This window comes from Pristis pectinata, chromosome 26 (assembly GCF_009764475.1).
Source record: "Pristis pectinata isolate sPriPec2 chromosome 26, sPriPec2.1.pri, whole genome shotgun sequence".
Lineage (NCBI taxonomy): Eukaryota > Metazoa > Chordata > Chondrichthyes > Rhinopristiformes > Pristidae > Pristis > Pristis pectinata.
In genome coordinates this window covers 29,211,168-29,235,504 of record NC_067430.1, presented here as the reverse complement: position 1 = coordinate 29,235,504, position 24,337 = coordinate 29,211,168, and the positions used below count along the sequence as shown (strand labels likewise).

The window sequence follows — 24,337 nt, the reverse complement described above, 5'->3', positions numbered from 1 at the left end:
AAAATACTACAGGCTGTTAAGAAGAATCAGCATTGTGGAACTGTAATATCTCAGCCCTCTCAGTGGATTTTAAAGACAAAACCTTTAACAAGAAAATTTCTGGCAGAAATAAAAGAATGTCTGTTTCACAAACGGCAATGTGCTGAACAGTGAGCACTGTCCCCCTCCAATTTTTAGCTGGTATCTATTGTATAAAAAAAAGTTCTCTACTTATTTTGAAACTTCATGTCTACACAGCATCTGAACCTACTGGACAAGCCACCAAGTCTTTGGGTTCTCTGAACTCGGTAACCAGAGTATTCTCAAGGGGTCTTGTCCCTGCACCTTCTCAGACCCCCAACTGGTAGATATAAGACAATAAAACATAAGAGCAGAACTAGGCCATTCGGCCCATCGAATCTGCTCCGCCATTCAATTGTGGCTGATTTTTCTTTCAACCCGCCTTCTCCCTGTAACCCTTAACCCCCTTACTGATCAAGAGCCTATCAATCCCTGCTTTAAATACACCCAATGACTTGGCCTCCGCAGTCCTCTGTGGCAATGAATTCCACAGATTCACCACCCTCTGGCTGAAGAAATTCCTCCTCATCTCAGTTCTAAAGGGACACCCCTTTATTCTGAGGCTGTGCCCTCGGATCCTGGACTCTGCTCCTAATGGAAACATTCTCTCCACGTCCACCTGAGTTGGGATAGAATTAATGCCTGTGGAATAAATCAAACGGTTATTCCTGAAGATTTTATTAAAATAAACGCATTAATCTTGCTTCTCTCCTCTGCATTTACCTTTTGAAAGAACAGGTTGAATGATGCTTTTATTGTGTTCAGTTCTGGTCACCTCATTATAGAAAGGATGTGGAAGCTTTAGAGAGGGTGCAGAGGGGATTTACCCGGATGCTGCTTAGATTGGAGAACATGTCTTATGTGGATAGGTTGAGCGAGCTAGGGCTTTTCTCTTTGGAGAGAAGAAGGATGAGCGGTGACTTGATAGAGGTGTACAAGATGATAAGAGGCATAGATCGAGTGGACCGTCAGAGACTTTTTCCCAGGGCAACAATGGCTATCACGAGGGGACATAATTTTAAGGTGATTGCAGGAAGATATAAGGGGGATGTCAGAGGTAAGTATTTTACACAGAGAGTGGTGGGTGCGTGGAACGCACTGCCGGCAGAGGTTGTGGGGGCAGATACTTTAGGGACATTTAAGAGACTCTTAGAAAGACACATGAATGATAGAAAAATAGGGGGCTATGTGGGAGGGAAGGGTTAGATAGATCTTAGAGGAGGATAAAATGTCAGCACAACATTGTGGGCCAAAGGGCCTGTACTGTGCTGTCGTGTTCTCTGTTCTATGAAATCCGGGAGTCATGTTGTACATCGCCCATATGTACTCATTATCTGCTAAGCCACAGTAAACTGACAACACAGAGAGAGGCCATTCAACCCATTTTGCCAGTGTTGGTAGGCATGGAGCTCCCTTGGCTGATTTCACCTTCCAGCACTGGTTCCTGCAGGTCAAGGCTCTTCCAGGTACTGTTTAAGTGTGACGATTTGAGTGCACCACCCTTTCATGCAGTGAGTTCCAGATCCTATCATGCTCTGGCTGAAGAGATTGTCTCCATGCCCATCCTTACACTAATGACTTTAAATCTGTGCCCCCTGGCTTTTGAGCCCAGTGCTTAGGGAAATAGGTCCTCCTTATTCATTTTATCCAGGCCCCTGCTAATTTGAAAGCGTCCTGACTGGTTGCATCATGGTCTGGTACATCAATTCCAATGCACAGGAACGTAAGAAGCTGCCGAGAGTAGTGGACTCAGCCCAATACATCATGGGCACATCTCTCCCCTCCATTGGAAGTATCTACATGAGGCGCTGCTTCAAGAAGGCAACATCTATCATCAAAAATCCCCCATCATCTGGGTCATGCCATCTTCTCGGGCAGGAGGTACAGAAGCCTGAAGTCCCACACCGCCAGGTTCAAGCACAGAGAAATATAGGACTGCAGATGCTGGAATCTAGACGGGCACCGGGAGGTGATAGGTAGATGCAGGTAAGAGACAGCGATAGGCGGGTGCGGGGAGGAGGGGAGAGCAGATCCAGGGAAGAAAAGATCTGTGATCTCCTCTGTTCTCCAGCTCCTCGACCATGGGCTCACTCAGACCTCCACTGCCGGGAGAATTCCGAGCGCAAACTGGAGGAACAGCAACTCATTTTCCGTCTTGGAACCTTGCAGCCTGACGGCACGAACATTGAATTCTTCCACTTTAAGTAATCCCCACACCTGTCCCCTCCACACCTCCCCCCCCCAACCATGACTCTTCTTTTCTTCCCTTTCTTAACCTATCTCTCTTTTTTCTAACCCCCCCCCCTTCCTCCTTACCCTTGACCCATCCCCCGGTGGATCTGCTCTCCCCTCCTCCCCTGCACCTGCCCATCACTATCTCTTACCTGCATCTACCTATCACCACCCTGTGCCCACCCCGCCTCCCCTCTTTTGTCCACCTATCACTGCTCTGCTTTTCCCTCCTATATATCGGGCTTCCCCTTTCCCTATCTTCAGTCCTGAAGAAGGGTCCTGACCCGAAACGTTGACCGCCTGCTTTTCTCCACGGATGCTGCCTGGCCTGCTGAGTTCCTCCAGCATCATCGCGTTTTGCATTGATAGGTTCTTGATCGGTGAGGGGGTTAAGGGTTCTGGGGAGAAGGCAGGAGAATGGGGTTGAGAAAAAAAGTCAGCCATGATTGAATGGCGGAGCAGACTCGATGGGCCGAATGGCCCGATTCTGCTCCTATATCTTATGATCTGAAGAGGTGATGCAGAATACAATTCTGTCTCTATTTTTAAGTGCTTTTTGTTTAAAGCAGGAACTATTTGGCACTGATTCCTTCTCCTGAGTTCTATCTAGCACATTTAGATAGCAGCAACGATATGGACAAGGCCACAGTTCCAGCTTTGCTGACTTTGCCAACTCTGAGGTTTAAGTAACGACGAGAGATCCCAGGAGCCTGTGTAGCAGGTACCCAGCAAGCACTCCATGCCTTCACGAGAGTTTATGGCAAGAAAGCAGAAGAATATGTCCAACTAGAGCACACATGATCAACACACGAGATTAAATGTTTTCTACCCTTTTCTTTATTGTTTTACGCCGAGTGACTGGCAAGAACAAAGATGGATGCAATGCTGGTTGCTATTGACAACACCAACACCAAGGCTTTTGAGGTTAAGAATTCCTCAGACCCACAGATTGCGAATTGCTGTCCAGACTTTCTGCCCTCAATGAAAATTTCAATCGAATGGGTCATAATTTCAATGCTGTAGTCACCGGGAACTGCACTTCTAATGGGCAAAAACATTCCAGGCTCAAATGAATTGACATTTGACTTCTTATTTCTGCCTTACGCACCTGCCTTTCAAGCCAAAAAGTGCAGTCTTTTTTTCCTGAAGGAAGAAATTATTTCTCCTGTGGAGCCATGCAGCAGAGTGGATGTGACCTCTGTTGAACTCATCTGTTGGCTGGCACCAGTGAGAACGCATTGATGCCTCAAGAAATGTGTCCTGCTGCTGGAGTACCCAGCTGCACTGTGGGAGGATCCTCACCAGACACGTGACCTTCCCAGGGGGAATTAGGGATAGATGGCCTACGTTGGACTGGCCCGCGATACCCTCTACACTGTGAATAAATAACAAATTCCGGACTGTGCAACCTCGTTAGACAAAGGCGGGGATGTTATTATAGACTGTGGAAATGCACCTGCACAGGGAGTGCTCAATGGAAGCACTCCTGAATGGAAGTAGGATTTCGAGAGGGCTAGAATATAAAAGCAAGGATGTACTGCTGAGGCTTTATAAGGCGTTGGTCAGATCACATTTGGAGTATTGTGAGCAGTTTTGAGCCTCGTATCTAAGGAAGGATGTACTGGTCCTGGAGAGGGTCCAGAGGAGGTTCATAAGAATGATCCCAGGAATGAAAGGGTTAATGAATGAGGAGCATTTGATGGGTCTGGGTCTGTACTTGATGGAGTACAGGCTCGGAGACATGAAATGAAGGGGGAATCTCATTGAAACATACCGGATACTGAAAGAGAGTGGATGTGGAGAGGATGTTTCCATCAGTGGGAGAGTCCAGGATCCAAGGGCACAGCCTCAGAATAAAGGGATATTCCTTTAGAAATGAGATGGGGAGGAATTTCTTCAGCCAGAGGGTGGTGAATCTGTAGAATTCGTTGCCACAGATGGCTGTGGAGGCCAAGTCAGTGGGTGTATATACGGCAGAGATTGATAGGTTCTTGATTGGTAAGGGGGTTAAGGGTCACGGGGAGAAGGCAGGAGAATGGGGTTGAGAGAAAAAAAATCAGCCATGATTGAATGGCAGAGCAGACTCGATGGGCCGAATGGCCTAATTCTGTTCTTATATCTTACAGTCTTACGGGATGAAATTATGGGAGCCCCATAGCTAACCAGTGCAGAGAAGCTCTGGATTATGCTAAAAAGGAGATATTACTGAATTGATGGTTTATTGAGGGAAAAAAACAGAACAGCAGAAGTTTAGTTAAATAACAGTAACTACTACTGCCAGTCCTCATTAATATCTCCAGTCTCCACAGCGTACAAAAATGGGGATAGCAACATTACAGTTACTGCACAGAAAGCAGCTTCCAGCTCAATACGTCTTGGCTCCTGCCCAAGGTCTGAGAGAGGTTTCTCTATGTTATTGCCTCCTATTCTAACAGTACATCTCTCACTTTAACCTGACTGGTCCAGTCAGTATTATAGAGCTGTACGACACAGAAACAGGCCCTTCAGCCCAACTTATCCAGTTTCAATCCTTCCCACCTCAACCACTCCGATGGGAGTGAGTTCCACATTCTCACTGCCCTCCGGTTGAAAAACTTTCTCTCGAATTCTTCTGCAGTAGATTAAACAGTACTGTGACTGGGCCTGAACTCTCGCCGACTCTCAGACCCACCCAGAGCGAAAAGCTTACAATGAACACATCCCTAAACCAGGGAGGTTCATTTTTATCATAGTTCAATCTTTCTTTTGTGGAGCAGAGATACAATTCAACAAGGCTGGCCAAATCAAAAGGATATTAAAATGCAAATGTCAAATTAAAAACTTTCGATTTGTAGCCTGAAGGGTTATCTGAAAGGCAGTAGCTGTAATTTAAGTACAGAAACACTGCAGTGAATTATCATCAATCATCAGATAGTATTTGTTTTTACAAAGTGCAAGGATAAAAGAAACACTTTCACACAAGGTTTTGTCTTAATTTACAGAGACGCCTGTGGCAGCAACGAGAAACGGGAGGGTAATTACTCACAGGAGACTGAGGGACACCTTGGCATGATAATCCGCAATCACATGGGCCATCTTCTGAGTCCTCGTCCCACATTCCTCCATATTTCCGACACTTCTCCTGCTCACACTCATTGTTGTCGCCTGAGCCCGATCCTCCTGAACCACATTCTGTCACAAGAAAAAGACAAACAGGAACAGGATTGGGATGGGAGCATTGGTTCAGCACAGAAGGGGCATTAATAACCCCACCCAGAAATCCGGTGAGATCGCGGTTAAAATTGGAGAATAAACTGCAGGTGGTAGGAATACGAAAACAAAACTGGAAAATACTAGAAACACTCAGCAGGTCAGTCAGCATCTGAGGGGAGAAAAACAGGTCAAGGACCCTTCACCAGAGCTGGGAAAGTGAGAAGACAAGCCCGTTTTAAGTTGCAGAGAAGGGGGAGGGTGGAGAGAACAAGAGGGAGGGTCTGTGGTGGGGTGCAGACAAAGTTGTCAAAGTTACACTGATTTTAAAACGAAACAAAGAAAGAAACCAGAAGTGAAAAGTCCTGCAACATCTGTGGACAGAACAAAAAAAGGTCACTGGATCCTCAAAATGAAAAACTGGCCCAGTTTTGCTACCTGTATTGTTAATCCAAGAACAAGAGAAAGAGTAGGCTACCAGACTCGAGGACAACTTCTATCCCACGGTTATCAGACTCCGGATCGGACCTCTCACACGCTAAAAGGTGAACTCTTGATCTCCCAATCTACCTCATCGTAGCCCTTGCACTTTATTTGTCTACCTGCACTGCACTTTCTCTAACTGTAACACTATATTCTGCATTCTGTTTTTACTACTTTGATGTAATTATGTACGGCATGATCTGTCTGGATGGCACTGTATTTCAGTACATGTGAAAATAATAAACCAATACCAATAATATTTGGCTGCTCAAGCCAATATGATCATGGATGGTCTGTCCCAGGCCTCATCTCCTCTTCTGTGCCTGTTCCTCGTGGTCCTTAATTCCCTGATCACTCAATTTTTACCTACTCCCTCTTTAAATGCCTCCACAACCTCTGCAGTAGAGAATCCTACAGATTCATTACCCTCTGCAAGAAGTTCCGACACGCCTTAGCTTTAAATGATTACCCAACAGCATATTCCCTCACTTGAGATTCTCCCACCAGTGGAAACATCTTAACATCGACCCTATGTTGGCCCCTTAGGATCTGATATGTTTCAGTAAGATAACCCACCATACTTCCAAAATCCAAAGAATATAAATCTAATTTCAGAGTATCTAATGGGTGAGGTAAACATTAACATCCTTTCTAGTAAACCTTGAGTGGGTTAGTCCAGTTCTCTGAGATATTTTCCCAATCTTTTCTCTCCAGGATCTTTTGACCTTTAGTCATTGTACTCCCAACCATAGCAGCTTCGGAGCAGGTTAAAATGCTTGCTGGGAAATCCTTTCCAATCCAAGATTTGAACCTGCAGTTGGAGCAGGCAGCAGAGATGCCTCTCCATACAGCATATGGAAAGGTCATTCTTTACTCTGTAATGCCATTGGTATCCATGTCTAATTTTAACTCAAACCTGAGTGGGAATTTCACAAACACAGAGCAGTCAGTGTCCAGGGCTGAACACACACTGATCAAACACAAAATGCAAACAGTTGAAATCTGAAGTAAAAACAGAAAATGCCAGAAATGCTCATCAGGTCAGTCAGCATTGTTGGAGAAAGAAATGAGTGAATGTCTCAGGAAGATACAAAAGCCTGAAAGCACATACCACCAGGGGCTCAAGGATAGTTTCTATCCCGCTGTTATAAGATTATTGATAGTACGATAAGATGGACTCTTGACCTCACAATCTACCTCGTTACGGCCTTGCACCTGATCATCTGCCTGCACTGCACTTTCTCTGTAACTGTAACACTTTATTCTACATTCTGTTATTGTTTTCCCCTGTACTACCTCAATGCACTGATGTGATGAAATGATCTGTATGGATGGCATGTAAAACTTCACCTCAGTACATATGACAATCATAAACCAATTTACTAATTTACCAATGCCCAAAATGAAAAATAAGTTATGATGAAAGGGTGTTGACCTGAAATATTAGCCCTGTTTCTCTCTCCACAGATGCTGCCTGACTTGTTGGGCATTTCCAGCGTTTTTTCTTTTCACATTTCAGGTCTACAGCATCTGTAGTTTTCCTTTTTGCTTCTTAAGGACATCTGTCTGGCTCTGTCTCCAGTGGCTCAATACACAGTTGACTGAAGTTGAGGTATATTATGTATAAATGTCAGTTGCAGAAGGTTTTTTTCTGAATTATGGCCATGTATGAATTGAAGTCGTAGAGTCCTACAACAGGCAGTGTTACCTGGCAATGAAAATGGCAATCACTCTCATTTACGAGACTGCTAGAATCAAACATCTATTGAACAGTTATAAATGAACAACTGGCTTCAAGTTCCCTACTTCGAGATTCCTTTGTGTCCTCAATTTCAATCGTTCCTGGTGTCCAGTCCTTCTCTTTCAGAGACCTGGCCAAAGATTACTTCACCTCAGCCAAGGACTTAATTTCACCATCGGGCATTGAACCATGTTTGGAATTAGAGAGTCAATGTTCTTAATCTTTATTTAGAACTTCAGTTAATTAAATATTAAAACACTGTGAACAGCATCATATTTTCCATTAGTTTATAGATTAGTCATTATACGATCAACCCGACAAATCTTTATTTAACATGCACAGGTCTTTCTAGTGTAAACATTTGTACTTAATTCTAGACTTGAAAAGTCAATGCCATATTGATCTCTGGGTATCAAATAGCCAACACTTTCCACTAACTGACAGAGCACAATTTAAAACACTTCTGACGTTGTCACACCATACTCAACAAGGACAGGTTTAATACAAGAATTTACTTTCAAACTTTCAATCTTTTCCCAATCCTTTGCAAGACAAGCAACAATCTAATACAGACTCTTCTGTTTAATCCTACTTGCTCTTCAGATTCCTGCTATAATTTTATCAGTAATTAATGTAGAAGAGATTTGTAAGTCGATGCAGGATTCCCACCACTCATTTAACTAAGGGGTGACTAGGCTGTATCCACTTGCTAAGTAGCCAGGACTAAGAATTTCACAGCATTATATTCATCACAGGCTTGCTGGTTCATGAGCTTTAGAAAGCAAAGGAGATTATACAACCTGGGAAGGGCAGTGAACCAGGACATTTGAGCATTTATGTGTTCAATGCACGCTTGAGCAATTTTTTTTGGTGCTTGACTTCCTGCACTCTGTGCATTCGCCTCTTGACAGAAACAGCAGTAAATCTCTTTAAGTAAATGCACTGTCCTCACTGGGTGTCCAAGCCCAGCACAACAGCACCTCCACCTCACAATGGACAGCCCTCAAAAAGCCCAGGGGGGGGAAAAGATTGTGAAAGGATCTTGAATGCAAGGATTCACCCACTCGGTGCCAGTTCGAAAGGATCCAAATGCTGTGGAGTTCGTCTGAGCCAACACAAACCAGAGAACAGAGGGGTAGTTGTTCATCTTTTGCCCCTCCCAGTGTGACTGGGAGTGTGGGCGGTGGCACAGGGATGGGGAATAATAAACCCGACCAGCTGACCGGCTAATACCTTCTTGCAATGAAGAGCTATCTCTTTCAGGTTAATGAGTGCTTTTGGAAGTGTGTGTAAAAGCAATAAAACTGTCAAAACAATTCCAGGAATGATTCCTTCCTCTTGGAACTTGGCTTCGGTGGATTAATGAGTTTGCAACATGGTCAAAAACATTAGTCCCGGTATGGCTGTCTATTATTCACTTCATGAATTCATATTCACGTGTCGAAGAGAGATGCATCATGGGAACAGGCCCTTCAGCCCATTGAGTCTATGCTGACTATTGACCACCCATTTCACACTGATCCGACCAGGTCCCATTATATTCTCCTGACATTCCCATCAATTTGCCTCCAGCACTCCATTACTGACCGACACACCAGGGACACCCGCACACCGCCTGTGAAGGAGGAGGGAACTGGAGCGCCAGGGAGAGAAGGTGCAAACTCCACACAGGAAGCACTGGGAGCCAGGATCGAACCTGTGTTGTCAGAGAGATGAGGCAGCAGCACTACCAGCTGTGCCACTGTGCCGCCCACAAAGGTCATGCGGAAGTCGCGGGCTGTCGGTCTTTCTCTCTTTCTCTCACCTGCATGGGGTCGCTCTTGCCTGGCCAGTTACACACTCCCAGGAGGGCACAACTTGTCCAACCCACACACATCTCCTCCACCACCCAACCCCAGGGCCACGAATAGCAAGGGAGCATCTTCCAGGCTACAATGACTGGCCTCACGGGGCATCTGTGGAAACTGAGCCCCCATCTATCCCTTAGTCAACACAGTCCCCAAGAAAACATGACTGGGTTCACCTTGCAACCGTGCTTGCTTTTGGAAAGGGAGGTCTACCCATGAGGGCTGAGAATTAAAGATCCTCTGGTCTGGATATAATCCAGGGAGCTTCTTCTATGCTGATGATAGTCAATGCATGAAACACATGGGGAAACTTAACAATGGCAGGAAGCATCCATGCTGAGGACTGGACTGACATTTTCTCATTAAAATCAATCAAGTACAAAGTGCTCTAGTAATGTACACACAACCACCCTTCTCACAGAACAGGCACCAGAGTAAATCCTGGACATTACCAGTGTGGAATGACAAATTGTTTCCACTCAAAGCCCGGCGTGTTTAAAGGCTCTCGCAATTCCCACTCCCACCTGTTTTGGCCTCCATATTCAAAAATCAATTGGTAAATTGGTTTATTATTGTCACATGTAGCGAGGTACAGTGAAAAGCTTTGGTTTGCATGCCGTCCATAGAGATCATTTCATCACATCAGTGCATTGAGGTAGTACAAGGGAAAACAGTAACAGAATGCAGAATAAAGTGTTACAGTTGCAGAGAAAGTACAGTGCAGGCAGACAATGTGGTGCAAGGGCTACAACGAGGTAGATTGTGAGGTCAAGGATCCATCTTCTCGTACAAGGGGACCATTCAATAGTCTTTTAACAGTGGGATAGAAGCTGTCCTTGAGCCTGGTGGTACGTGCTTTCAGCTTTTGTATCTTCTGCCCGATGAGAGGGGGGAGAAGAATACTTGTACTCTGGCACTCAACGAGGAAAATGAGGATAATTCTGACCAAAACAGATACCTAACTTCAATCCCTCATTTTTGGCACACCATAGCCTTGTACAATATGCACTGCTTGCCAAAATTACTCTGGCTCCAAGATCCACAACCTTTACCACCAAGAAGGATGTCAGATGTATCAGATGCACAGGGTGTGGGACTGGATTATTACAAAGGCTCAAGGCATTTTTATTTCAAAATACTATTCTGAGATTCAGAGCTAAAGTTGCAGGTCAGTCAGCTGACATTAGTTGAACCAAACTCTTCAAGAATTAAACAATGAAGAAGATTCTCAGGGTTATACAGGGTACTTATTTTTCAATTGATCCATGAGATGTGGGAGCCACTGGCAAGGGCAGCATTTATTGCCTATCACTAACTGCCCTTGAGAGGAGGTGGTGAACCAACTTCTTGAATTGCTACAGTCTTTCTGGGGAAGGTGCTCCCACAGTGCTGTTGAGGAGACTGTTCCAGTGTCTGGACCTAGCAACGATGAAGGAAAGATGATATATCTCCAAGTCAAGACAGTGTGCGACTTGGAGAGGAACCTCCATGTGGTGGTATTCCCACATGCCTGCTGCCCTGGTCTGTGGATTTGGGAGTCGGAGTCGTCTTGGCAAGCGACTGCAGTGCATTTTGTTGAAGGCCCTAGTGTGCCAAAGCTGAGGGAAGTGAGCACGTTAGGTGGTGGAAGGAGTGCTACTCAAGTGGGCTGTACTGAACGTTGTTCAGCTTGTGTCGTTAGGGCGGCAGTCATCCAAGTGGGAATTATTCCATCATACTCCTAACTTTCTACCTTAGAATTCAGGAAGTGGGTCACATGCCACAGGATACGACGACCGTACGATACAGGAGCAGAATTAAGCCATTCGGCCCATTGAATCTGCTCCGCCATTCAATCATGGCTGATTTTCTCTTTCTACCCCATTCTCCCGTCTTCTCCCCATAACCCTTAACCCCCTCACCGATCAAGAACCTACTCGTCTCTGCCTTAAATACACCCAATGACTTGGCCTCCACAGCCGTCTGTGGCAATGAATTCCACAGATTCATCACCCTCTGGCTGAAAAAATTCCTCTTCATCTCAGTTCTAAAGGGACATCCTTTATTCTGAGGCTGCACCCTCGGATCCTAGACTCTCCTACTAATGGAAACATCCTCTCCACGTCCACTCTATCCAGGCCTTTTCAGTCCTTGGTACCCAGCTTCTGACCTGTCCTGTACCCAGTACATTCACATGGAGACACAAGAGGCTGCAGGTGCTGGCATCTGGAGCAACAAATAATCTGCTGGAGGAACTCAGCGGGTCGAGTAGCATCTGTGGGAGGTAGGGAAGTGTCGACGTTTCAGGTCAGTCCTGATGCAGGGTATCCCCCCACAGATGCTGCTCGACCCACTGAGTTCCTCCAGCAGATTGTTTGTTGCTACATGTACATGGTTAGTGTGGTGAAGTTTCTGATCAATGTTGACCCCAGGGGAGATGATGATGAAACTACCATTGAATGTTGGATATTAGATATTTAGTTATTAGTCATATGCACATCAAAACAAAAAGTGAAATGTGTCTTTTTGCGTTACTGACAATGTGCTGGGGGCAGCCCGTAAGTGTCGCCTCTCTTCTGGCACCAACATAGCATGCCCACAGCTCCTAACCTGTACGTCTTTGGAACGTGGGAGGAAACCGGAGCACCTGTAGGAAACCCACGCAGACACAGGGAGAACGTACAAACTCCTTACAGACAGCGGTGGGAATTGAACCTGGGTCGCTGGCGCTGTAAAGTGTTACGCTAACTGCTAGATTTTCTCTTGTGGGAGACGGTCATTGCCAGGAAACTGTGAGGCAAGATGGAGAGACAATAGTCTGACCATCTGTTCATGAACTTGACCTTCAGAACTCGTTCAGCTCTCCGCCAAGCAAATACCCGAATCATGATGTCCCTCCAACCCTAAAGTGTGGTTCTTACCATCATCACATGACCCCTCCTTAACGACCTCAATTTTCCTTTTCTGCTGACAGGAGGTAGATTGTAGCTCACAAAGATGCAAGTAGGTGACCCCATCACTGCCACAGACCGACATGATGGGTTGGTTCTCACACCGTGGGCACACGCACCGACCGTCATCGCACTTTGCCCCAAACAGGCAAATGGAGGTTCCGCAATGCTCTGAGGAATGGAACAGAGAGAAGATGATGAGCGCAACGTAAGGAATCTCTGAGAGTCATAGAGTCATCCGGCATGGAAACAGGCAACCGGTCCATGCTGACTAAGATGCCCATCTCTCATCCCATTTGCCTGTGTTTGGCCCATGTCCCTCTAAACCTTTCCAATCCATTGTACCTGTCCAAGTGTCCAGATCCCATTGGGACCTTCAGTTAACCCACTCTTAAAAGAGTCTTGATATTCCAAGAATATACTGTACAGACTACTAAATAGCCTTCCATGGGAGATTTATTCTATTCACAGCAGAATGCAGGCCATTCAGCCCAAGTGATTTCTGCTTGTGCTTGTGCACTGCACGAGACCTTGCAACCCCAGGATGGGAGTCTCTGTCAACAGGGAGCTCAATCAGGAACAGACCAAGACTGAGAAGACAACTACAAGGACAACATTAGGTTTTAACCTGCAACCATTCAGAAGGCAAGCAGAAATTGGCTCTGTGGCTTTCCTGTATTGATCTGCCCTCCATTTCTCACTGGATCCATGCAGTGCTTCAACCATTCCAGGGTGCCAAAGAGGTTCACCAGGATGCTGCCTGGATGAGAGGTTATGAGCTATAAGGAGAATTTGGACAAACTTGGGTTGTTTTCTCTGGAGCGCCGGAGGCTGAGAAGGGACCTGACAGAAGTTTATAAAATTATGAGAGGCACACATAAGGTAGACAGTCAGAATCATTTTCCCAGGATGGAAATGTCTAACACCAGAGGACATGCATTTAAGGTGAGAGGGGGAAAGTTTAAAGGAGAAGTGTGGGGCAAGTTTTTCACACAGAGAGTGGTGGGTGCCTAGAACGGGCTGCCAGGGATGGTGGTGGAAGTAGATACAACAGTGGTGTTTAAGAGGCTTTTAGATAGACACATGAATATGCGGGGAATGGAGGGATGTGGATCATGTGCAGGCAGAAGAGATTTAGTTTAATTTGGCATCATGTTCAGTATAGACATGGTGGGCCGAAGGGCCTGTTCCTGTGCTGTACTGTTCTGTGTTCTGTGTTCTGTGTTAACCATCAGGCAAATCTGTGTGAGTGTTCACTGCAGACAAAAGGTTCTCTCAATTTCATCTGCAATAAACTGCAGTGACTCCAGTAACTGGTGCTGGAGGGGCAATGTTTATGTATACCTTCAGCACCCCATAATAAAACTGTTTCAGTTCCCTCATCCGTAGAGTTGTCAAATGACATGCAAGCATTAACTCAATCCATGGAGGATAAATGCAGGTGAAGATTTATTGAGTTCAAGAATCAGGAAGTTATGTTGCAGCTTTATAAAACTCTGATTAGGTTGCATTTGGAATATTGCATTCAGTTCTGGTTGCCCCCATTATAGGAAGGATGTAGAGACCATGGAATGGGTGCGGGGGAGGTTTACCAGGATGCTGCCTGGATTAGAGGGCATGTGCTATGAAGAGAAGTTGAACAAACTTGGGTTCTTTATTCTGGAGTAGTAGAGGCTGAGGGGAGACCTGATAGTAGTTTCTAAAATTATGAGAGGCATAGATAGAGAGTCAGAATCTTTTTCCCAGGGTAGAAATGTCAAGTACTAGAGGACATGCATTTAAGGTGAGAGGAGGAAAGTTTAAAGGAGATGTGCGGGGCAAGTTTTTTACACAGGGAGTGGTGGGTGCCCGGAACAGGCTGCCAGGGGTGGCGGTGGAGGCAGATTTCATGGTGGCATTTAATACGCTGTTAGAGAAACACATGAATATGCAGAAAATGGGAGAATGGGGGGATATGGACTTGTATAGGCAGAAGGAACTGTTTTGGTTAGGCGTTTAATTACTAGTTTAATTAGTTTGGCATAACAGCCTGTTCCTGTGCTGTACTGTTCTCCGTTCTAAATCTCAGATACATTTCAAATTATTTTACAATAGACGCAAAAGAAGTTTAAAGGACATTTACACAGAGAGTGGTGGGTGCCTGGAAAAGGAGGTTATGGAGGCAGATACAATAGCAATGCTTAAGTGGCATTTAGACAGGCACATGAACAGGCAGGGAATGGAAGGATATGGATCATATGCAGGCAGATGGCATTAGTTCGGATTGGGATCATGGTCAGCACAGGAATTGTGGGCTGAAGGGCCTGCCCCTGTGCTGTACTGTTCTATGTTCTATGTGGACGGCTTTTAATTCGATATTGAAATGCAGAATTTCATAAGGTGCCATAGATTGTTCGCACAGCTGTAATCTGATACTGGAAGTAGGGTCCGTTAGAATACAAGATTATAAGGCGGATGGCTTCATTAAGAAGTGTTTGAAGTAAACATTTTCTTTCAAAGCAACCTGAACATATCATTACTGCACAATGCTCTGCACTACCTCCTGAGGTGTTGTCCGATAGATTCAATGGTGCACCAAGCTCCCGTGTACTCCCTTGAGAAGATGTTAACGACTCTCTGACTGTTTTTGAAGAGGAGCAAACTTCTCCTGAGTTTCCTGATCAACGTTTATCCCGCACCAATCTCACTAAGGCAAATTACCTTCTATATGTCGGACCTGTTGTGTTTCCTACATTACAGCAGTGAGCTTCAACAGCTGAGAGGAGCAAGAGGACGTGAAGGGAACTGGGGAAATGCATGCTCTTCATGGTAGAGCTCTCCCTTAGATTTGCAAGGGAATAAAATCCTCATGGGGGTTCAGTAGCATAATGTTAGGTCATTGGACTGGTAACCAGAGGGTAGACCTTCGATCTAAAGGCATGAGTTCAAATTCTCTTTTTTTAAATTGAAGTAATCACATAAATCTGGAATTTAAACTAGAATGGTCATGGTAACCATGAAATTATTGGTTTAATAGTGTCCTCCAGAGGAGAAATCCAGCGTCCTTACCCAATCCAGCCTATGTGTGACTCTAGACCCACCAACCTGGTTGAGTCTTCTTCCTTAGTTAGGTAGGGATGGACAATAAATGCTGGCATTTCCAGTGATGACACATCCCATGAATAAATAAAGAAAATCTGCCTCAGGACCTGACCCCCCCCATCCCTTCAGCTGAGACAGTCCCACTCTCGAGAGAAACAAAGACATGCGCAAAAGCTAAAAAGGTGTTTAACTTACTTTGATTGTTGGGCTGTTCAAGAAACTACCGCTTTAAAGGATTAATGACACATCTACCTCATTTAAATAAACCTTTCATCACAGTGGCACATTATGGACTTCAATAATAACTGAGTAACATTTATCTCAAGGCACTAATACCTCCCAGTGACTGCACTGATGCATCAAGGACAGAGGAGATTTTGTCGTCTGAATCATCGCTCAAATCACAAGATCAGGAAAAGCAGCAGTTTGCACATAAAAATAACCAAGATCAGAGTAAATTTAAGTCCTTGGATTTACGACACTATTCAAATCCTTCAGATTTAATCAATAATATAGTCATTTGCATTTGCAATATAACTCCAATAATCTGCAATCCAACTCAATGGTTTGGAATCTAGCTCACCGGGTAACGTTTGCCATGCTCTCTTCAAATTCACTGCGGCTCCCTTGAAGCTCACTGAGTCCCTGGTTCTCACACACCCTTTCACAAGGGCCCCGGTTCCCAAGCTCCCTTTCAACTCAATGGGACCATGGTTCCTGTACTCCCTTGAAACTAACCGGGGCCCCTAGTTCCCGTGCACCTTTGAAACTTAGCACGTACACTGGAAAATTTATTGTAACACTGTGTACCGTACAAAAAACGTGAATTAAAAGTGTGTTGGGCTATTAATAGGAATAACATCCAACTGTCCAAAAAATCTGTCAGTTCACACCACCAAACTCCGAACTGAGTGTGCCAGGTTATAAGACCATAAGATATAGGAGCAGAATTAGGCCAATCAGCCCATCGACTCTGCCCCTCCATTCAATCACGGCTGATTTTTTTTCTCAACCCCATTCTCCTGCCTTCTCCTTGTAACCCTTAACCTCCTTAACAATCAAGAACCTATCAATCTTTGCCTTAAATACACCCGATTGCCGTCTATGGCAATGAATTCCACAGATTCACTACCCCCTGGCTGAAGAAATTCCTCCTCATCTCAGTTCTAAAGGGACGTCCCTTTAATCTGAGGCTCCGACCTCGGATCCTAGACTCTCCCACTGATGGAGACATCCTCTCCAGATCCACTCTCTCCAGGCCTTTCAGTATTTGGTAGGTTGGAGCTTTACAATATACAACATGTTAAAGTGTCCCCAGAAACTTCATATGATGGATTGTTTTTCGATTCCAGTGACGACAAAGTGGGCCAATGCAGCAGAAGATCCCCTCTGCACCTTACTGGGGTGATGTTTGGTGATTTTGTAGATTAAGGGAGAAACCCAAAGAACATCCTTGAAAAGGACCTCAGAAACATTTGCACTACAACAAGGCTAGAACTTGACTTAGTCCCATCTTCAATTGTAATTACAGCTTTGTAACTCTCTATTGTAAAATACCACAATTTCAATTCAGGGGGGACTTACTGCAGTTTCCCTGGCTTGCTACTTGGATGTCTGTTTGCGTGATGCAGGATTGGACGTGTAGCTCACACTCATTATCATACGTTTTACCATCTGTACCACACACCAGCTGCTGGGAGCTGACACACTCTGTAGGACAAACGCACTTCCCCGTCTCTGCCTCACAGATGGCACCAAATTGGCAGTTTCCACAACGATCTGGAAGTAAAACAAACGATGACATCACTTGAATGCCAAAGTAACGCCTTTTCCATAAGGATCAGCATAAAGAAATTCAAAGTCAAAGTTGAGCTTATTGTCATCTGCACAAGTCCATGTGTGCACAGGTGCAATGAAAAACTTACTTGCAGCAGCATCACAGGCACAGAGCATCAGAGACACAACATTCACAAGAAAAACATAAATCATACACAATTTTTGCAAGAAAAAAACACAATTAGTACAAAAAAAAGTCAATTTTAGTGCAAAGTGATTGAAGTGTTCAGGATGTTGCTAAACTGTGGTGATTCGGGTTTTGCCGGTTGGTTCAAGAACCGAATGGTCGAAGGGAAGTAGCTGTTCCTGAACCTGGTGGTGTGGGACTTCAGGTTTCCGTACCTCCTGCCCGATGGGAGCTGCGAGAAGATGGCATGGCCCGGACGGCGGGGATCTTTGATGATGGATGTTGCCTCCTTGAGGCAGCGCCTCCTGTAGATACTCCCGATGGTGGGGAGGGATGTGCCCGTGATGTATTGGGCAGAGTCCACTACACTCTGCAGCTTTTTACGTTCCTGCGCATTCGAATTGTCATACCAGACCATGATGTAACCAGTCAGGATACTTTCAACAGTACATCTGTAGGAGTGTGTTGGAATGTTCGGTGACAAGCCGAACATCCTTAACTTCTTAAATCAAGTTACGCAAACCACCAAGTAAATTTCTGGACAAGCAGATACTGAAGACATTTGGTTAATTAACACAAGGAACACAGATACTGATATTTCACAGATCCGTCTTCTCAATCTTCCTGATCATTGGCATCACTGGACAAGTGATTCCAAGTTCCCATGGTAACCTTGAGGTCACAGTGCAGGCCCAAGTATCATATTGTCCATCCACTGTAATCAGGCTATATTTCATGGCATTTCCCCGATGACAATGTTACATGGAATTATATACGATCGACATCAGGGAAAGGACCCATTCGGGTGTTTATGCTCCACCTAAGCTCTGTTCCACTCTAGTTCATTATCTCAATCAGCTTTTCCTTCACTTGTTTAGTCTCTTGTGCAGACCTAGCATCTATTAAATGCATCTACACTTCGTGCTTCAGCTAATCCTCCAGGTGGTGATAAGCACCAACTAATCGAACAGCAGTTCCAATTGGAAGCCTTACTATGAAACATTAATGAGACGTCTGCCAGCTATGACTTGATGTTCTGAAGAACAGCTTAATGACAAGAAAGAAATAAATCAAGCTAACCAAAAGGAAAGTCTATAGATTTCCATCACGGCATCTGTTTCGGAAATAATTCACCACCTACAGTGTTAGCATTGAGGTAATTTTTGATTCCTCTTGATGCAAAAGATATGAAAGTTGGATATAACTGTTGCATGTTTACATCTTACAGGAGTAATGAGACTCTTAGTTGGTCTGTTTGGAGGCTGTTCTATCTCTGTCTTAATTTTGTACAAACTGCTGCAAAGTGGATGAGCAAAGTTCAAATAAATTACTGAAAATTCAGCAACATGAAGAATATTGCCCAGAAATTCATCTCTCGTCTGTGGCACTATACTGGGACCCTGGCCGAGATACATTCCACTGAAGTCAAAGAGAAAGCCTTTCTACAACACCTCTCGCAACCTCTGGATGTTTCAAAACATTTTTGCCTTGAAATCAAGCCATTACAGAGAAAGTGACAAGGTAGATTGGGAGATCAAGAGTTCATCTTTAGTGTATGAGAGGTTCATTCAAGAGTCTGATAACAACAGGAGAGAGTCAATGATATGTGAATTAAAGTGTCCTTGATGTATCAATGTACCTTATTGTTCACTGCATAGCTTGTACAGAAATTATTTCTGAGTGTCAGAGTGCGCACAGACTTTTTGTTACGAATATTAAAGCTGCAATCTCTGTCTGAAGTATTAGCTCATACCTCACAGTGGCTCGGGGTCATTTGTGACATGGCAAATGACCTGAGGGCATGATCTTGGGCCGGTCAATGTGTCAACACTGAAGACACACACACACCCCTCTCTCTGCCCCTTTTCCCTCACTTCCATGTTATGGTGTTATGGCTACAATGGATATGGAACTTTTCGGGTCTGACCTGCCTCCCATCAGTCAGCGTGGAAGTGACCAACAGCCCTGAGCTCTGCTATTGGGAATCATGTAGTCAGCACTTTAAGGGAGGCACAAGATATAAACCACCCCAATAAACGTTAAGGTGTAACTTCCACCACTTTAGTGACTTTCTGTGGGTCCCTCGATTAGACATTAGGGCTAAGCACCACACCCACTTAAACAAGAACACAATAGGAGCAGGAATAGGCCATTCGGACCCTCAAGTCTACCCCACCATTCAATGTGATCACAGCTGATCTACCCCAGGGCTCAACTCCTCCTCTGTGCCAGATCCCCAAAGACCAAAATCCCTGCCCTTTCAAAGGTTCAACTCCCTCCACTTTAAATACTTCTAATAAGCTAGCTTCCCTGGGGCAGAGAATTCTACAGATTCCCCACTGTGTGTGAGAAGAAATTTCAATGTAATTCAGTTTTAAATAACCAGCTCATTATCTTAAAACTACATCCCCTCATATGAGAATTTCTCACCAGTGAACACATCTCAACATCTACCCTGTCAAACCCCCCTGAGGATCTCATATGTTTAAATAAGATTACCCCTCATTATTCTAAACTCCAAAGAATACAGACCCAACCTGTCTAGCCTCTCTTTAGAAGACAACCCTCTCACCCCAGGAATTAGCCTGACAAATCTCCTTTGGACTGTCTCCAATGCTACTATATCCTTCCTTAGGTAAAGAGACCAAAACTGTGTGCAGTATAACAGGTGTGGCCTCACCACCACCCTATACAACTGTACAATAGTGCATCAAAAATGGGTAAAATCTAATTTCAGACACTTACAACCAATGAAGTCATTCTATAAATCTAGTAAGGGCATAAGAAAATAAATAATAGAAGCAGCAGTTGACCTTCTTTGTTATTCAGTAACAACGTAACTTCTCAACACTTCTCTCCCTGGTTCTCATGACCCTCTACAAACCTCATCCCCTCCCACCGCTCCCCCCCCCCCCTCCCCACCGATAGATCAGGACTTGTGCCAACTCATGTTGCGTGGGTCCATCTGAATATGTCATTCATCACAGCAGTTTGGGCTGTACTTGGAGCCAGATCTCAGAGGCCAATCCATTGTGTCAATGAGTGCCTTCCCTTCTCAGAGGAGGGAAAATTTAATAACATTACTTCCTTCAGGTCAGCAAATTATGCGCGATCCAAGGTTACACTCGCTCAATTGCAACATCCATTTGTAGATTTAAATTAAGGTCATTTCATGTTAAAATATAATGGGTTCCTATCAGCATCACCTGTCTCCTGAGTTATAGAGATAGTTGTTTCAATAGCATCTCAGACTCTTTATTAAGGAGTGTTATTGATAACACCTACAGCCCTGCACTAAAATTGCAGAGAGATTAATAACAGGACGTGACAATGGGTAGAAATTGGATTCAATATAAAACCTTAATGGAATGTCATTCTGCTTTCTACGCACAATAAGCCGCAAAGAACCCAATAACCCATCCTAGCGTAGGTTCCACGCAACTGTCATAACTCACATTAACAGAATATTATACATCAAATGGAAAGATTAGATAGTTTCAGTGTGAGAATGGAAAGGTAACAAATTGAAAGGAGACACACTTTCGTGAAAATAATTTACCTCATAAAATGTGCAGTCGCTACACGATATCCCCCCTGAGAAATTGTTGTTTGGTTCAGAAAGTTTTTGAAATCATTCAAAACCAAATGAAATATAAAGAGCAATAGGTAAGCCCAATCATTGCAAAGAAAATGTTATGAACTGAAATTATTTTTGTCGGTAAGTTTACCGAAACTTTTGACTGAACATATACATTAAGACATAAAATGATAATGTATATCAAGTAATAAATACATAATGGTTAACTAGTTAAGTAAATGAATTGCAAAGTTTTTACAGACGCTGTAGTAGATGCGATGATTGGTTCTCCACTAGGTAGTGAGCTGATCAAGGGAAGTAAATGGGATCAAAAAATTAGTGTTTGATCCTCGCAAAAGGTAAAGCTCAATGCAAGAAAGGGAACTGGTAAAACAATATAATATTGCAGGGCAATTCTCGACCCTCCTGTCCACTTTTGGTGTTATGAGGATGGGGGTAGGTGGAGGATGTGATGGTGGGTGTTCTGAAGTAATTGGTCAAGAGACAGGAAGAAATCTGCCCCCTCAGGTGCAACAAAGACAAAAACAGATTTTTTTCTGAATGCTTTATAATTGGAGAATAGTTAAGGGCATGTTGCCAAAAACTGCTGGAAATCTGAAATAAAACGGAAAATGTTGGAAGTCCACAGCAAGACAAGCAACATCTGTTGATTAAATCTGGAATTAACAGAAATGGTGACCATGAAACCATGTGTCATAAAAACCCATCTGGTTTATTAATGTCCTTCTGGGGAATGGAAATGTGCTGTCCTTAAACAGTCTGGCCAACAAAATACTCCAGATCCACCAATGTACATAACTCTTAACTGCCTCCTGAGTTTAAGGGCAATTAAGTTTGGACAATAAAAGCTGCTCTTGCCTCTGCAGTCCTGATGCAGGGTTTCGACCCGAAATGTCAACAGTTCCTTTCCTCCCACAGACGCTGCTCGACCTGCTGAGTTCCTCCAGCAGATTCTTTGTTGCTCTTGCCAGTAATCTCCACCAACAGTGGACACATTAAAGAAAATCATCAGCCATGATGGTGGGTCATGAACCTGAAATATTACCTGTTTCCCTCTCTATGGATGCTGCCTGACCTGCTGAGTGTTTTCAGCACGGACTGATTGTATTTTAGTCAATTTGTTCAGTTGTGCTTGGAATTACCTCATGATCCACAATAACCCCATCTTCAAGCTTACATCTTAATGTTCACAGAGGTTCTTCAAGAGGAATAGAGTGAGGTGTGTCCCCCCCAATCCTCTGCAGAAACCCAGGTCTGTTCTCCTGACCCACAGCAGAGACCTGCTCTGCCGATACGTCACATCAAGGGTATCCAAATCTTATGATTCAAATTTTAGATGGCACATTTAATTTGCTTTATGTTAATGTAATAAAAAGTTAAATATTCACCACAATGAATTCCATGCAGATCCAACTGTTAAGGTCCGAAGTGGATATTTTGTTTAGCTGGGAATCACATCTGCTCTATCCCTTTTGGCAATGAGGTACCCACAACAAATGCTCAGCATATTGAGGCAACCATAGAGATCCTGAACTTTCAAAGTGCAAAGATTCCAATTATTAAAAGGTTGTCAATGTTGACACGGTTGTATCACGCAATGTTGAAGGCAATATGTGATCTATGACGATGATTGTCAGATGAATTACCCAGTCTGCCTGTTATCTGTGGCAGCTTCGTCGAAGAAAACATATTGGTGACACTGCATCAGCCAATGAGTTGGAGATGGAGTAGGGCACATGACTCAAACAACACTCCATTGTACGCTTAACGAAGTCGAGTTACTCGATAAACAGAGGCTATTTAAGGGTTTAGAGGAAACAGAAACTATAGCAACTTCTCTCAACAAAAAAGGGTAATTTCACCAGAAAAGTAATTGAAGGATAGCTACCAGCAGGGGAGTTACCTAACCATCTCCACCCTGACTTGCTGTAGCATAGCCGTTATATGCAGCCTTATTATAATGTATTAATGTTGGGGAAGTCTAGAATAGAATTGCTGGGACAGTTCAGATTCATCGGATTGGTAACTGAAGTCGAAACCCCTGAAGGGAATTGACTTGATCAACATTTGTTACCACACATTCTCCAACCTTTTCTCTGCCATGCTGCTTTCCTTGCAGCCTCTCTGTTGGCCCACACTTCCACAGGTGCCTTGTGCTACTTTGCCTGACTGGCTCTGCATGTATCTTGGTGCAGTTGAGTTTGATCTGGAACTAGCAAGGCAACTGCATACTCCTCATCTCCTGCAGGGATTGGTAAACGAGGGGTGAAAAGTTACAGCCAAATAGCAATGGGGCCATGGAATGGTGGAACAGAACCCAACCTTTCCTGATTTATATGGGGACTAAACAGTCAATTCCCAGCAGGGAGACCTGGAACTGGGTGACCCAACCTTGGTTCCTGGAGCCCTTGAAAGTGTCCATGTCCTAACTTGTGCCAGGGCCCAATCACTCATCACTCCTGTGCTCATAAGAAAGAGACTGTACTGGAGAGGCTGCAGAGGTGATTTATGAGGATGTTAGCAGGACTGGGAAACTGTAGCTGTGTGAAAAGACTGGAAACCCCAATAGCTGGATTAGCAATCCAGACACCCAGGTTCAAATCCCACCATGGCAGCTTTCAGAATTTAAATCCAATTAATAATCTGGATTGCTTTTCAAAAACTACTGACCATGAAATTACTCAGTTGTCATAAGAGCCCATCTGGTTCACTAGTTCACATTTAACTCCAAACCCACAGATGTATTCCTGTCTGAGCAAGCCTCTCATTTCAGGGGTAATTAGGAACAGGTAATAAATGCTGGCCTGAAAAATGAGTAATGAATGGATTAAATTAATCCAGTTGACCTGATAGGCAGATACTTTCAAGAAAACATCTATTTACCTTGTGATTGATCAACATCTTACCCACCATCTATGAGAAATTGCAGGACCTTTTGGAAATAACTTACAAGGATGGGGCGGTAGTGTAGCGGTTAGCGTAACGCTATTACAGTGCCAGCGACCCAGGTTCAATTCCCGCCGCTGTCTGTAAGGAGTTTGTACATTCTCCCCGTGACTGCGTGGGTTTCCTCTGGGTGCTCTGGTTTCCTCCCACATTCCAAAGACGTACGGGTTAGGAGCTGTGGGCATACTATGTTGGCACCGGAAGAGAGGCGACACTTGTGGGCTGCCCCCAGCACATTCTCAGTAATGTAAAAAGACACATTTCACT

At 44.3% G+C, this 24,337-nt stretch overlaps 1 protein-coding gene across 10 annotated transcripts in view; it reads right to left on the bottom strand.

Moving 5' to 3' along the window:
• Nucleotides 1-24,337, bottom strand: part of agrn (agrin) — a 501,404-nt gene that overhangs the window by 91,496 nt on the left and 385,571 nt on the right. For all 10 annotated transcript variants that reach the window (XM_052039159.1, XM_052039162.1, XM_052039160.1 and 7 more), the window contains 3 exons: nt 17,148-17,342; nt 12,453-12,653; nt 5,318-5,463 (listed from right to left, as the gene is read on the bottom strand). In XM_052039159.1, the coding sequence (XP_051895119.1) occupies nt 5,318-5,463; nt 12,453-12,653; nt 17,148-17,342 (542 nt within the window). The remainder of the gene's footprint in view (nt 1-5,317; nt 5,464-12,452; nt 12,654-17,147; nt 17,343-24,337) is intronic.